The sequence below is a fragment of the Rhipicephalus sanguineus genome, chromosome 3 (genome assembly GCF_013339695.2).
Source record: "Rhipicephalus sanguineus isolate Rsan-2018 chromosome 3, BIME_Rsan_1.4, whole genome shotgun sequence".
Classification (NCBI taxonomy): Eukaryota; Metazoa; Arthropoda; class Arachnida; order Ixodida; family Ixodidae; genus Rhipicephalus; species Rhipicephalus sanguineus.
In genome coordinates, this window is record NC_051178.1 from 9,919,079 (window position 1) to 9,935,932 (window position 16,854).

A 16,854-nucleotide genomic window follows, 5' to 3' on the forward strand; every position below is an offset into this window, starting at 1 on the left:
AGTCGTATTTTCAGGCGGGAGATTTGAAGCGCGCTAACGCGATGCGGACCACTAAAAACGTGATTTTATTTCAAAATAAGCACTTCCTTGGCACAAAAGCAGCGCTACGAGGTTTCTGGGCCGCTATTTCAACAATCAATGTCGACTTAATATTTGCCTTTAGTGTCCCTTTAACTAGAGAAGCGAAACTGAAACTGCTGAAAACTCTGTGGCCAGCTCCACACGTTACACGCCTTCAGAAATAACTTTTGGTAGAACAAATCTTCCCTGATTCCAAACAGCAGCTCTCTAGTGAATGGCTGGCGTGAATTTTGGGCAATTATTACCGCTCAGCACTGTCAGATAGCGAAGCTGACGCCATAATTTGATATTTGACTCGCAAGGGTCTGTTTAAGAACTCTGGTACTACTGAAGCATAACCACGAGCAGCACTCATTCTCTCAAGCGCGTCAGCCATGCGCACTTTCCCAACATACATACGCTTGTTGGTTTGCAAGACAAGTCTGTCAGAAATCACTATGTCGCCAAAGCGGGAAAATTGAAACTGATTCTGAAAGTGCAGTGCCTGGACCAGGAGAAACAAATGCCAACATGGGTGACCGGTGATGGATTTGAATAGGTGTGGTAATGAAAGAGTGAGTGCTGACGTGCGAGTGGTTCCTTGCAGGAGACCGTGGGTGTGCACTGTAGCCAGTTGGCACAGGGCATGCTGGGACTGCTCATGCTGTGCCCTCAGGAGGTGGCACACCTGCGCAAGGAACTGCTCATTGCTGCCCGCCACATCCTGGCCACTGACCTGCGCAACAGCTGAGTACATTCCCTGCTTGCTAGATGGGACGTGTACAGTTAAAGGTTATCTCCCTTTTGGTAAAAAGCCCTGATACTGTATAAATGCGTGTAAGGGCCGCACTTTTTTTTTCCTAGAAATGAGGGCCAATTTTCAGGGTGCTACACGCAACATTTTTTTTGTCTTTTTTTAAAAATTAAAACACATGCGTTAGTGAACGAAGAGCGTTTATTGCAGTATACGACATAGGTGCTCAATCGTCGTCACTCGACGAGTCCTCAGACTCGGGAGTCCGAGATGGTGTGCTGCGAAGCACCGTCACCCCACAAGCAGTCATCTTCAGCGCCATCCAAGCTGTTAGATATCCTGGTGACTTTAAAACTTCGGGACACAATGTCCGTCGACACCGAGCTTCACACGCAGCATGTCCGTTGTGAGTGCAAAACCACCGTTCCGCACTTCAGTCACATAGCGGAGCAACTCTTCCAAATCGGGAAGAGTTGCACTGCTTTCCTCGGAAAGCGCGCTCATTGCTGTTGGTGTTTTGCAAGGCTTCTTTTTGAGCGCACCAATGTCGAACACACTTCTCGTCAACGTCGAATTTTCTGCCGGCGCATGTTTCCCATGCTCGAGAGTATACTCGATCACCTTCAACTTATAGCCAGCCGTGTAGCTATTCAGGTGCTTCTCCATCTTGCCAAAACGGGAACACCGTGTGGAAAACAAGCTAGCACGAAGGTCATCGAACAGTGCAGAAAACTACTGGAAATGGCTGGCTGAACTGCAGAAACCGAACAACACGAATGCCATGCCAAAGTTGGTGATGCTAATGCCGATATGGATAGCGCGTTTGTATAGAAGTCTGAGAAGCTAAAGATAAAATCCCGCTTTAACCTTTAGTTGGCGGGTGTATGAACACTAATGAAAAAGTTGAAATTTTTAGCCCACTTCGTGAACATCTTAACACGAAGGAAATTAATTAATATATATATTGCATCAGACTCCCGTTAAGACGAACTCGAAGGGATCGCGGTCATCTGTTTGTCGAATCATACGAGCACCTCATGTCACGGGTTCAAAAATAAAAAAATTAATTAAGATACTGCTACCACATTTTAATGATAAAGCTTTAGCACGCTCCTATGTTGACGATTACAAAAAAAAAAGAGAGAGATAGAAGCACAATTTTCCTTCAAATAATGTAAATTTATTGTCTTGACAGTTCATTTTCTTCTGTGAGCCTGTTTTGCTGGCTCTAAGATCACTTCTGGATATGCCTCGGTCGCGTGCTGTTGCCTCGACAAACTCACAATACGCTGAGCTGCTTAAGAAAGTCTGCAAGGTTTTCTTCGAGGTCCCGATGTTTTCCCGTTTTAAGCCCGTAGTAACTTTTCCTGATCGACGTGTAGCTGAAGATATCCCACCGCACTACTCACGGTCACAGGCCTTGTGCACACGAAAAAGATACAATGCAGCTATATTCAATGTGCAAAATAACCTTCCTTTGTCGTGTACTTCCATAATCAAAATGGCTCAGCATGATTTGAACTTCACTGGGAACAGATACAAGGCACTGACCGCAAAATGTGCTGGGCGGCCATTGTGTGATGGCGATGACAATGCACCTGACCCCTCTGACGGGAGTGCACTGCAAACGTGGCTTCAGTTTCGTACTCAATTGTGATGCACAGACAATTTTTGTTCCCGTTGTCGCTTTCTCTCTCTTTTTTTTTCTTTCACTCCCCAAGCTCTTGTATTCTTCTGTTCTCCTTTGTACTCCAGCTGGGAAACCAAGGAACAGGGGGGAATACAAAAGGACTCAATGGCTTTGGGGTCTCAGTTGTAAATCCCCCTACTCTTTTTGTTGCTTTTGCTGATAAAGCCCGCACCTCCCCCACCTAAAAGAGGCTTTACCCCCACCACTGGCTGGGGGTGAAGGGGATACAGGCATTATCCCCTGTTCTCCACGTCGCGATTTGCTTCATGTCTTTGCTGCTGGAAGCGCTTTTTTCTTTCTTCTTTGCTTTTTCTCGGTCTTATGAATGCCCCACCAAGACTGCAGTGTTCGTTTCGCAGAATCGCCAGCGTTGTCGATCACCGCGAAAGTTCGTCTTAACAGAAGAGTACAGTTGGGCGGTTCGGTTCGTCTTAAGCGAACTTTTTTTTCATTGAGTCTATGGGAAACCAAACAAACGGTCCTGCGTTGTTCGGCATAAGCGAGAATTCGTCTTAACCGAGTTTGTCTTAACGGGAGTTCACTGTATTCTAGTGATGATGATGATGGTTGCGTTTCCTTGCGTCATCCATCGACTACGCCTAGAAGCTCTCACGTGCGTGCGCATTTTGAATACGTATTGGTGGAGGAAAGTGTGGGTATGGCCCTTACGCGGAATATTTATTTTTAGAATATGTACTTCAAGAAAACGGAGTGCGGCCCTTACACGGGTGCAGCCCTTACACACGTTTATATGGTATACTTACACAAAGCATTTGTCTTTGGGTCGGCAAAGTCCTTCTTTGCCGGTCCTTCTGCCATGTCTCAGTGATACCCTATGGCTGAAACCGAATCGGAGGTGCCTTACTGACAAAAAATTTCAAAAATTGGATTGGAAGAACCTTCTTAGTCCTGTTCGATTTCGCGCTATCCAATTTTGAAGATTATGAACTGACAAAACTGACAAAAACTGACAAAAAACTTTTACATATTTTTTGTCTGATGCAATATGTAGCTAACGACCCACTTATCACGGCTGGAAAGCTTGCTTGCTCGAGCGTGCGACGGTTAATTATTATGAGACGGTCTTATAGCGCTCAGTCGCATTTTCGGTGTCAGAGAGTGTCGAGTGAGGCGGGACCCAGAGTGGTTTTATTGTAAACATAGCTGGCTACGTGTGCACACAAAACTGCGTTGACCACTCTTTTCAGTGAAGGGTGCTGCTATAATCCCCTCTAGGATGCCCCCACAAATGCACTGCCGAAAAAAGGGGAGGCAAGGACGTGCAAGTCCATAAAGGAGGTGCTTTCTGTTGAAAAGGAGAAGGAATCATAAGAGCCAACACAAACTCGCGATGCAGGTTGTTTACGTTAAAACCAAGTGGGTGTTGATGTCGGAAGGTGGGACGTTTCGCGCGCAGTTCCGCGATGCGCTCTTTAAGATTGCTATTTAAGCTATATTAGCCGTTGATATTTCGTACATGACATGTGTGTGTCCACACATATATATCCCACAAATTATCTTGCCTTCAAAATTTTGTGTCAGTTCTCCTTTAACCTTTTGACACGCTATGTACACAATTGTGTACATCACTTGTTTTGCAAGATACATTGAGCCTTAGATGAAATGAACCTCCTGCATAATAAATTTGTCTTCATTTAACTTCATTTTGCAGTGTACTGTTGTATATGATCAGTTTGCTGAAGGCACTATGCAGTTCGACGAGTCGTTCGATGTGCCGTACCTGCGAGCCACGTCAAAAGTATAATTTTTCTTTGGTCCAAATCGACATACTTAAAAATGAATTGGCACTATATTTCTGGCGTAAGATTCCATTCTATTATTGTAAAAACGGAGCATGAATGACATGAGAATAAATAGATAGTTAGTTACAATTGAATTAGAATTAATTACTATAACATGCATAAATTAACGCATTATGACATTATTTTTGTTGCAATAGAATATCGAGTGCCTTGAAATAACGTTGTATCGATTTGACGCATTTACAGACAGTTCTTCATAGGTGGCGTCTGAAAGGGTTAAGAGGGCATGCAAACTTTGAAAGCCGTCAAATTGCAAAAAACTCAATTTTTGAAAATACTGCATATTTTGGCTGTACGTGTAATAAGTTCTCTCTCCTGTAATTATCAGTGCCTAAGTCATCATAAATGTACTTCAAATAAAGTATATAACGAGCAGTGGCAGCTGCGGCGCCGGCCAAACAAGGGCCAAGAACAAGGCCAACTTCGAGGAAGTACCGTTGCCGCGCCGTCTTGGTATTGTTTTGATCATGGATTCCCGCACATTTTCTTACCACCTTCAGTGGTGGTGTGGTGGTGTGGTGAGGCATGACTTGAAAGAACATCAGCTTGGGCATGTTAGTACTACATGTTAAGATTTATAGCGCTCAAAAGGCACAAGACACAGAGATATGACGTGGACACACTACTAACTTCCAACAAATGATGCATTTTATAAAGCAGTACAAGCAAATATAGAAACCAGGCAGCAGCACACGCAGGTGTTTGCTATCTTCAACTTCATCTCTTAATTTTTTCTTGTATCATTGCTGCTTTTAAGTTTTCTAATCGTACGTATGCGCTCTTGTGTGGTTTCTATATTGTGGAGATAGGTTTAGCGCAAAGCTTACCCTACGAGGCGACCGGCAAGGGACGCGACGTTCTCCACTGCCGTAGCGAACAATGACGCTACGGCCGGGTTCGTCGACTCCGGCACGGCGCAGAAAAGGCACTCGAGGCAGGATGTCAACAAACAACACGGGTTTATTAACCCAAGATGCAGCACAGTACGACAGTCACGGGCTTGCAGGCCGTAAAGGGAACTCCGCAAGACCGATCGAGTACGCTTGCCAACGGCGCTACGACTATCACGCAAAGGGCAGCAGTCGAGCACACGGATGTGAAGCCGCCTGCTAGAGCAGTGCATCAACCTCTCGTGCCAGCCTGAGTGCATCTCCCGCGGGCAAGCCCGCGCCAGAGAGAAGCGAGCTCAAGGGGGAAGGGGGTTGTCACTGGTGGCCAATGAGGACCGGCGTTGCGCAGTGACGTAAGCTAGCTTGGTGGCGTGAGCATGTGAGCATGTCGAGGCATGCCCGGACGCGTGCTCGCGCGCCGGGAAGCCGACGCATGGCTCGCACCAGACAAAGAGGCCTGGCGCTGCCGCCGTGGTCGCCATACTGCCGATTAACGGCGGTCCCCGGCGCTCGAGCCGCGCGGGGCCCACATACGCGCTAGCTGGGGAATGAGCCGCCAAAGGGGAGGGCGCGCTCGATTCCCACATTCCCCCCTCCTAAAGACCGAGGCCAGCCTGTGAAAGAGGCTGTCCGAGGCCAAGTGGCAAGGTCAGCTCAGCCGCAAGGGGGCTGGCCAACGGGGCAAAGTCCAACAGGGAGGTGTCGTCTTCCCAAAGGTACAAGTCCATAAGTTGGCCATGGTCACAACCAACGTCCCACCAAAAGTTCCACCACAAAGTCCACCACCGGGGAGAGCCCACCGCCGGGAAGAAGGTCCACAGCCCAGAAGGAACGGGGGCAAGATTGCACAAGGGCGGGCAGCCAGCCCGCTTGAAGTTCGCCGGTCTGGAGAGGTTGGCAGCCGGGAACGTACAAGGCGTGGCTGCCAGTTGTGTGCGGCAGCCAACCGCCGAAAGTCGCTGGGACGGGGGCCTCACGGGAACGGCAGGCCGGGACAGCAGGCAGCCAGGAACGGAAGCTGGAGCGACCACGCTCGGGCCTGAGCCAAAGCTTGAGTGGGCGGACCAGCCGCCGAGGGCGGCTGCCGAAGCTGCCAGGTGGGTAAGGCTGGGTGGAGGTGGTGGCTGCAGGCCAGAAGGCAGGAAGCAGGCCACAGCAGGAGGGACCAGGGGACAGCAGGCCAGCTGGTCAGGAACAGGCTGGTGGCACGGTAGAGCCAGGTGCAGGGAGACGACTGGGCGACGCAGGAGTGGACAGAAATGCCCCCGGCATAGCCGGCTTGCCAAAAAGGGGTGCCTGCCTGACAGTGCTGCCCAACAAAGGGGGCGCTTGCAGGTTACGGCTTGGACAACACGTCAGAGGGTATTTTCGGCCAAGAGGGCCTTCTACGACTTCCAGACGTGTGCCGCCGCACCTTAGCGGTTATTCTCCATTCACTGTCATGGTATGGAATAAAGTCCAGCTACCTGTCAGTGGGAGAAAGGTTGCTTAGGTGTGTTTCCGCAGGTTGTACCGCTGGCGTGGCTTGGAGCCAGCCTTCTCACGGTTTTCCTGCGGCTGTGTGACCGCCTCCCCCTTTCCCAAGTCGCTGCTGCGGGCAACGAAAAAGTTTGAGGGGCGGCTGCATGAGCCCAGGGGGCTTGCCCGCACGAGACTTCACGCATTGTCACACGAGGAGTGAAGAGCGTAACGTTTATGCCTGGCCAGGTAGCAGAGCGGCACAACTTTTGGAAAGTCTTACGGCCACTCGCAAGTCCGGCCAACCGCGAGTCATGGAAATAGCCGAGGGTGGCTTTCCTGAGACTGCGGGGTACCCCCACCTTGAAATACTCCTTGGGAGCTTCTTTCGGTGGGATGTGGAGCGCAGGAGAACTCCGCCGGCGGCAAACAGATGCAAACCCAACGTGCCCGCAGCAATACCAGACTGCGTAAACGGCACACGGCGCCGACAGAAATACCAGACTGTCAATACGCGCCCGCTTCTTGGGAGCACGGCTCTTGGAGCCCAAAACGGATCGCACTGCTGTGCCTTTGGTAGCTCTTCTCTGCTTAACAGGATACCGGCTGAAGTGACGTGCTCACCCGAGGCGATCGACTCGAAAAGTCAGTTCGCCGTCGGGGTTCGCTCCTTTAGACCCATTGGAGCCAGAGGCCCCGGAGTCTACTCGGTGCGATTGCTCTCGGGAGAGGCGGACACAAGTGTCACACGCACAAACGGGGGCACGCGACAAGGCGCGAGCCGCGACGTTTGAACTCCCTTTCCGGTAGCGCACAACAAAGTTGTATCGCTGCATAGTCAACGCCCAGCGCGCGAGGCGGCCCGAAGGCTCACGCAAGCGCTTAAGCCAGACAAGCGCCATGGGGTCTGTTTCCTCCTCCAATGGCACTCCATTGACAAAGCAGACAAGCTTCCGGCGAGCGAAATCTCGTGTGGCGTGTCGCAGCGGTAGCCACTACGAAGGTTGCAGATGGTTGTAGGGCGCCGAAAGGGACGACCCTGTAGCCACCACTCGGGAAGTCATTCACTATACCTGTGCGCGCGAGATAGACGTGAGCGAGAATCACGGGCAGCGAAAGACCAAGGAGATGCACAAAGCGCTGTCGGCGCGCGCGATTCTCCCAGCGCACAACCAACCGCGAAGCGCCGCACGAAACAGCGATGCTGCTCGCGAGATGGAAGGCAGTGTTTTGCCTGGAGCTGTGCCGCAGTTGTGTGCAGCGGCTCCGAGGCAGGCGCCGCCGTTCGAGGGTCGCGCGCCTGTTCTCCGTCATGCACGCCAGACCCAAAGGGGCCAATAAACGGCACAGAGAAGTGTAGGGTTTCCGCACCGACGCAACCGACAGATGCATGATGCCTCATGCGACAGGCAAACGAATCGACAACGGAGCACGGTGGCTCACCTTTGCCGAAAGCGTCGCTAAGGCGCGCATGAGGAAAATGATCGTCGGAAAACGCGGCGACGGTGTCGCCTATGCGAGCAGCTCGCGGACGACATTCAACCCTTTACGCTCGTGACAACGATGGGCCAGCGAGCGTATGAATTCCAGCACCATATGGCCTAGGAAGGGACGCTCCGGTGCGGCGGTTTGGTCACTCAGCTGCGCTGCTAACTAAGGAAGGCCAGCGAGCGGAGACGACGCAATTGGAGGGGCCCGACAGCACGTGCTCCGCGTGTGCCTCGGCCAGCTGAGAAAACCCGAAACTGGCTAGGCTAGGACTGTAGTCCACATTCGAGCGGTCATCACCAAAGGAGGCCCCAAGACGGGATCTCTCCCGGTGGCCGAAAGCCGAGGGCTGCTAAGGCGAGCTTACCTCGTGCTGCCGGCGTCGTCCGCTTCGAACGAGATCAAGTCCGTCGCCATGGGATCGAGCAGGAACGAGCGCCTCGAGGGGGACTGCTCTGATGCCATGCCGAAACCAAGTTGGGCGCCAGTTATGTGGAGATAGGTTTAGCGCAAAGCTTACCCTACGAGGTGACTGGCAAGGGACGCGACGTTCTCCACAGCTGTAGCGAACAATGATGCTACGGCCGGGTTCGTCGACTCCGGCACGGCGCAGAAAAGGCACTCGAGGCAGGATGTCAACAAACAACACGGGTTTATTAACCCAAGATGCAGCACAGTACGACAGTCACGGGCTTGCAGGCCGTAAAGGGAACTCCGCAAGACCGATCGAGTACGCTTGCCAGCGGCGCTACGACTATCACGCAAAGGGCAGCAGTCGAGCACACGGACGAGAAGGCGCCTGTTAGAGCAGCGCGTCAACCTCTCGTGCCAGCCTGAGTGCATCTCCCGCGGGCAAGCCCGCGCCAGAGAGAAGCGAGCTCAAGGGGGAAGGGGGTTGTCACTGGTGGCCAATGAGGGCCGGCGTTGCGCAGTGACGTAAGCTAGCTTGGTGGCGTGAGCATGTGAGCATGTCGAGGCATGCCCGGACGCGTGCTTGCGCGCCGGGAAGCCGACGCATGGCTCGCACCAGACAAAGAGGCTTGGCGCTGCCGCCGTGGTCGCCATACTGCCGATTAACGACGGTCCCCGGCGCTCGAGCCGCGCGGGGCCCACACACGCGCTAGCTGGGGAATGAGGCGCCTAAGGGGAGGGCGCGCACGATTCCCACAATATTTACTTGTACTGCTTCGTAAAATAAATAATTTGTTGGAAGTTACCACTATGTCTTGTTCCTTTTCTACGCTATAGGTGTTAATATGGCAGGACTTGCCTATAAGGTATGTATTTGGGCTGGTTGGTTCATGATTCACTTCAGTTTTCAGTTTTCTGCAGTTGACTTGCCTGTGTTTGGAAAAATTGTGGTCGCTTTCGAGTTTCACGTGTCTCACATGCGAAGGTGCTTTTAGATGAAGCGCGCGCTCCTCGAGGAAGCTGGAGAACGCACAGCTGCTATTGGCTGCTGTGTGCGATGACAAGGCGGTCTCCTTTGGCAGTTGCGTCGTTTGCGCTTGCTTTGTTTGTTGCTGCCATGAAGCCGGCCTTTGTGTGTGTCGCTTCGTTTTTCGTCATCACTGATGGCACTTAGTTCTGCGGTTTGTTTACGATCTTGCATCGTGCTTCCTGCCTGAGAGGTGTCATGTTCCTGGATGATAGTTGCGTGGTCGGACACACAGGTTGTCACATTCGAGACGCGGTGGGTGATTCAATGCACTGGAACCTCATGTAAACCTTGTCCCCACGGCCACCAACCATGATTATGGCGACCCTTCTGCCAGCAAAGTAGCTTCTATTCGGCTGGTGCAAGATAATTACCACATCGTCGTTGCATATCTTCTGCGTGCTGTTAAGAAAGAACACTGCTTTTAAAATATATTTTTAAGGTGATAGCGTTAAAAAGCTCGTTTCGCAGAACTTCAGACGTCGGCGACGCAGTCATTGGTTGTGAGTGAAAAATCAGCGTTGTCCGTGAGCGGGAAATCGAGAAAGATGCAAATAAAATAAATAATAAAAATTTTTGGTTCGAGTGAGAGTGGAACCTAGGCCTTCTGCGTGGCAAGCAGATGTCTTACCACAGAGCCATATCATTGCTTGAAACTGCTTCGGAAAAAACACTATATGAATGTCATGTAGTGGGAGAAATCTCCTTAACGCGTGTAATATTGCGTGGCAGAAGCGTAGAATCGCGCCAGACATCAAAACATGTGAATTGCATAACGAGTGGGTGTTTTAGAGGCCCACCCATTACGAAGCGCCCAGACATAGTATTTAATCGTCATCATCAGCAAAAGCATCAACAAAGTGAGCAGCTGCGTAGGTTTGCGTGTTACCTTACGGATGCGTAGTGGGCCTTTCGTGGATTTTTGCAAGAGCAAGAATTATGGCGTAATGGGCATTGCGCAACTGTGCTTGCAGCAGGCATTCTAGGATAGTTTGAAACGACGTGAAAATGGATAGTTTGAAATGCACACAGACGATCGTTTGCGTGAGGCACGGTTGAGGCGTGCACCAAGAACCAAATATATGTTATCAGTTGAGAAGGTGATGCGCACGGTGCCCGATTACGCTATTGCGTTCTACTCTTGAAGGTGAAGCTCAAGTTTCCTCCAAGCGTTTTCATTGAACATGCCTTGAATAAATTAAATATCCTATTCGTATTCGAAATTTCAAATATTCGCGCACCCCTAGAAACAGGACGATAGTTGGCACTCCCAGGGAACAAGTTCAAGAGGCAGAAATCTGACTGCATGCTACAAACTCCATTTTCAGTTGGGCTACAGGCATTCCATATAGAAGTTTGCTTATTGTGCAAGTGAATGTGTGTATCAAGAAACTATAATGAAATTGTCTGTACTGGGCTTGCTTTTCTCAATGGGTTGTTATTGGCATTAGTTTTGCCATAGTTGTGCAGCAGTTTTTCAATGATAGCATTGCCTTTGTCCTGCAGAGTTCGTTGGCTGCATGGAGCAGCTCTTTGATGAGAACATCCTCATTGGGTCAGGCTGGACAGCATATGAGTCACTGAGGTAAGTGCAGTGTTTACTTGCTTAAAAATGGCTCTTCACAGATCGAGGTAATGTAAAGGAGCACTGACACAAAAACACTGTGTTTCGTTTTCACTGCTGCATGGTATGCAATTGGGCTGGTTTGGTTCATGATTACGAGTAGAAAAACAGTGCTAAAAAGTGAATGGTGGGACGAGGATGGTTTTATTGTCAGCACAGCCACCTTATCTCCAAGTTCCAGGTGCATTGCACAGTGAACCTGAAAGGTCGTCTTCCACAAGTTGCATGTCGTAGCTTGTCTTTATGATTTGGCCAGTACCCAGTGTGTAGATTTGTTTCCGTTTGGTTCAGTGAACTCTATTACCCTTTGTTTTTGCATTGAGCATCGGCACTCTCTGACACCACTCTGGGTCCCGCCTCACTCGGCACTCTCCGACACCGAACTGGTGTTGTGCACCAGTACTCATTTTGCAGCTGGTCGCAAAATGAAGGTCTCTGGGACCATTCTAGCAACACAAATTAAACAAAAAAAAAGTGGCTGGCTCTCCCATAATTGAGGGTAGATGTAAGAATGAAATGGCCAATGGCAAAGCAGATTGGTTGGAAATGGTACTAGCCACAATCTTGGGTGCCACGCTGAGTGCTGTGTTGCACACAGGATGGCCGATGAGTGCTCCCTACCTTAGTGTGACCATGCACAAGTGCTCTTTGGCTCAGAGTTGGGAAAAGGATGAGCACAAGGTATGCGCTAGCCATAGGTCAGGGTGTCTACCGACCGGGAAAACCGGGAATTCTCAGGGATTTTGGATAGTCTTGAAATACTCAGGGAAATTCTGTTTCCCTCAGGGAAAATCCACAGTAACTTTATTGAAAGGGAACGAAAGTCACGGTAAAGCCGGCTCGCGGTTTTGTGAATGCATTTTTCAAATCGAACGGCCGCTGCGGCTGTGGAGAAGGGGCACATCTCGATGCTCTCCTCGCCTTCGGAGCGGTGGAGCGGGAGAGAATCCGGCTAATGCGTGGCATACGGGAACCATGAACAACGGCACATCGTATCGTGCAATGTTGTCGGGGTGTTCTGTGACTACGCCATGTAGTACTGTATTCTTTGTCGCGTGTGCCACGTGCCAAGTAACAAGCATGATTAGTTTGCAGAGGCAGTAGCAGTAGATGTAACGAGCATGAGTTATCTTGCAAGCGATCGCGATCGTTCAGGAAGCGGATGTCGTCGACAAGACGATGACGCTTGTTGGCGGTTATCAGAGAGCTCACTCGGTCTGATCCCGACGAGTCAGCCGTCGTTGCCTGTACAAGGAGGCCGTCCGCTGCCCTGACTGCTAGGCCCGTTAGGCCTAACGTCCTCGTCGGCTCGTTTGCCCGGCGTGGTGTTCCACCGCTGACATGGCACTCCGGGGATTGCCTTTGGTGGGCTGCTGCAGATGGGGGCTTGCGTCAGGAATGCTCATACATGGCAGCTGCATTCCCTGAGCGGAGAGCAAATAGTTTGGCTGGGCATCTACATCGCACTACTGTGGGCAACACCTGAGCTTTTGACAACAAGCCCTGGCAGCAGAATATGCGCAATGTCTTGTGTGTTACACCTGCAATTCCTTCGTGTTTACGTGTGATGCACTGGTGCTGGGGAGAGGACATCGTCAGCGTGGCATCAAATCATGATCGCCTGCTCCCAGGTTCTACAAATTTAATTTTTTTTCATGTGAAAAATCAATTTTTTTCAGACTGCCATACTAGTCGAGCACTCTTGCGGCATTCTCAGTATAAAAATTAATCCTTCGGCAATTATACTTTGCATAAAAGGTCATACTTGTGTTCAACAATGTTCATTATATCCATGTTCTACAGTGGACTCTCAGTAAACGGAAATCTCTTAAACGGAACTGCTGCTTAAATGGAACAACTGCCCCTAACATGATTGGTTTCGTGCTTGGATTCTGCAACCCTGCTCCTCTCTCAGTAAACGGAACTCCTGTTAAACGAAACACATTTTCCTGGTACCTTGAGCTTCCGTTAAAGAAGTACTGACACGATTTTGAAGTGCAGCAAAACGGACGTTTTTGGTTGCCCTGGCATGTAGTGTTAACGCTCTCCCCACACCGCATCTGGGAAACACGTATAAATATTTAAGTTTGATTTTAAAGTTTTCATCTCCCAGCATCTGCAAGGCAGCTTCACCGCATGGAAAGCCCTATGACGTTTCAAGTCAGCTCACTTGGTTTGCGAAATCTGGGTTCTGCATGCAGCCTAAATCACAGATATCGCTGTCGGAGGCACTGGACGACAGTTCACTCATCATGAACCACGTTCGACTGACAGCAAAGGACAGCAGGTGCATATTTCGTGGGTTGCAGTCTGCCCGTGACTTCACGGGCCGATTTGACACGTCACTGTGAAGCCACCCTCTCGAAACCGAAACCGAAACTGCTGGTTGAAAGAAGCGGTATTAAAAATATATGCAATGCATCCCCAGGCACCACGACACTCTTTTTGGGGTTCTCGACACCCGTGCTTTCATTTAGAGCAACAACCCGAAAAATTTTAAAATTCATGTCAGTACTCCTTTAAACGAGAGTCTACTGTACTGTGCTAGTCAAATGAGATTAAGTCATTTTTATTTTTTAACATGCATACTAGGGTGTGACATCTTTGGGTGACATGGTGTCGGCCTGTTTTGACATAAAACCAAGTTCTGTTTTACTCGGGGAATTGAGAAGTGTCAACCTGGTATAGCCCAAGCTGTTGACAGCTTGGGCTCTGCTTTGTCGCAGCTGAGAAAATTATAGGTACAAAGAAGCTTATGCCGCACCTTAATACCTACAAGTTGTATGTGGCCTTGCCATTCTCATTCTTGAAACTTTTGTGACTTCCCAAACGTCTTCTTACTGTGACAGTCAGTTTTCTGTTACTGTGAAAGAGCCGATGGGATGAGTGTGTAAATGTACCTGGCCCGGGTTATGTGCAGGCCCCTGGCATACAGTACCCTGGCTGATCTGGTGCACCACGTCAGGCAGCACCTGCCGCTGAACAATCTGTCATCTGCAGTGGCTGTGTTCTCGCGAAACGTCCACGACGAGTCCCTGCCAGCCTCCATCCAGACCATGTCCTGCAAGCTGCTCCTGAACCTGGTCGAATGCATCCGTACCCGATCGGATCAGGAGAATGGAAACGTGCGCACTTTCATCTTCACCTTGTTCCCAGCATGTGGCTTTTCCTCCCCTGTTGTGCCTGCACTGCCATAGAGATTCCTGTAAACGTTACTCTCTGGGATTTGGTAGCTTTCGTAGGAATTACTTGTGGTGCCCAGGTGTGTCTAACCTCTGTGCTAGGTGCTCTTGCATATTAATGTGGGAGCATCACATAAGTCATTGCGCTTTTCAGATTAACGAACTTTTAAGAAATGCCGTGCTGACTGCTTATAGTTTCAATGTAAAAATATTTTACTACTGCGAACTTCAGAATAACGAACATTTCAGAATAACGATCGTTATTTAATTCCCGTGTCATCTTAACACATCAGTACTACGAACTTATATTCCGAAATGCGAGGATTCTTAGATTTCAGTGTATCGGTCATGGCAGTCGGAGCTGTAAGCTAGCAGATGACGCAGCGCGAAGAGCGGACGCCCTACCGCAAAAACCTGAGATGGCGCGGGAGGAGAAGGACGCGGGCAGAGAACTCTTTTTTTTTTTCCCCTCCGTTGCGGAGGCGATGACGCATCAGGTTATGTAAGCGGAGTGCTGGGGAACATGGGCTCGGAAAACCAGAGACGGTGCGGGAGAAGAAAAAAAAAAGTACAAATAGCCACCGCTATTTGTACTTCTACTGCAGCGAGATCAGTCATCACGTGAGAGGGTCGTCAGAGGGTCGAGCATTCTTGTGGCATTTTCAGTGTAAAATGAATCCTTCGGTAACTATGCCTTGTATGAATGGCTGAATTTCAGTTGAACAAAGTTTCGATATAATGAAGTAAAGTGCCGCTCTTACCAACCTCACTATATTGATATTTAACTGTACTCTGTACTATTCAAATGGGATTAAGTCGTTTTTATTTTTTAACGTGCGTACTTTAGTTGGATACAACTTTAGAAGTCAGCGGCATTTCCTCCTCAAAGACGGATGAACACAAGCCTGCACCAATGGTTGCGCACTTGGGACTGACGTCATGAGCGGGACTATTTCTTTAGTCGTGGAGGCGATTGGCCTCTGCGCTTTGGTTGTCTCCTGACTTCCTAAGTTGTATCTGACTATAGAGAGTGTCATCATCGAGCGACATGGTGTCTACTCATCTGGACATAAAACAAAGGTCTGTTTCACTCAGGCAATTTTAGCAAAAGCATGTGGGAGAGCACGTGCGCCCATTTCCTTTCATTAAGGCAGGCGTGATCGCGAACTGACGGCGGGAGCCGAGGGACCACTAGGAGAGGAGCACCGTCGCTCTTTCCGGACAACCCCTTCTTTCCCGCCACTCTTCGCGCCAATCCTCACATCTCGGCTCGCGGGAAAGGGAACTCGCCCTGCGAGAAAAACAACCCTCGCGGTGGGGAGGGACACGGGAGGTGAATAAAACAACCGGGCAGATGAGCAGACGGTCTCTCGTGCCCTGCTGACCTGCGAGGTAACACCTCACTGCCCCGAGACCCGCCAGCCGATCATCGACCGAAGGTGTAAGCGTTACCCTTTATTTTCTATGAGAGCGGACTATCCCTCTACGCGACATTTACGCGTTATTGCTAGCGTAGCAATAAAGTGTTGTTTGTTGTTCTAGCCTGTTGCCTTATTCGCCCGAACCTGTCGTAGCTGCGATGACGCACGCTACGGGAAGGGGACGTTGACACGGTACGACTATTTGCGGCTGGGACCGGAGCTAGGCTTCTGCACCAGCCGTGCATAGAGCGGACCACCACAAGCACTCAGGGAAAACCTGGAAAACTTGGGGAATTAGACACCCTGATTTTGGTAAAAATCTTACGATTGCACCGACTATGCGCCAACACGCCGTTTTTGCACTTTTTGGAGGAAAAGAAGACTGAGGGCGCTAGAGATCCATATTTACATTACCACTGTTATTTCGAATGATCATGGGAATAGACAGGCTATGTATTTGTAGTTCAAAAGTGCTACTCCGTCAAACGATTTAAAGCCTCCCATATCGGGTAATCAAAGTTTTGTGATAATACCATACTGTGAGATTACATTATTAAGTTCAATGAAATAGGTTCTAATTGTCTTGGATTGAGACAGAGAAAAGTAATTATTGGTGCAAGTACAAGTTTATTTGGGACAATAGTCTTACTTGACTGATTGTACTAATTACTAGAGGTCAGATTTTAGGCGCCAAAAATAGGCAGGCAAAACAACGTGTTAGGCACCAAAAATAGGCAGGCAAACACTTTTTAGGCCTCCAACATCATAAACAGAGGCACAATAAATTTTTACATAAAGGCAGATAACTTCAAAACAACAACGTGCACGACTTGTTTCTACGACAGGAAAGCAAAAAATAAAAATGTCATTGTTTATGATGCCACAAAGACGCCAACAGTTGAAAATAGCCGTGCAATTGTCCTTTGCCTCGCACGGTACGCAGAAAACAGTCTCTCCTTTTATTCTCTAGCATGGTGAGTCTGGTGTACACTGTCGAGTAAACACACTCCTGGGTCCCTTTCTTTT

The 16,854-nt window shown here is 49.6% G+C and overlaps 1 protein-coding gene across 1 annotated transcript in view; it reads left to right on the plus strand.

Annotated features, from left to right (window-relative positions):
• LOC119384790 (transformation/transcription domain-associated protein-like) overlaps positions 1-16,854 on the plus strand; it is a 946,434-nt gene that overhangs the window by 202,197 nt on the left and 727,383 nt on the right. The window contains 3 exon segments of the mRNA XM_049413130.1: positions 668-806; positions 11,108-11,186; positions 14,146-14,350. Of these exon segments, the coding sequence (XP_049269087.1) occupies positions 668-806; positions 11,108-11,186; positions 14,146-14,350 (423 nt within the window).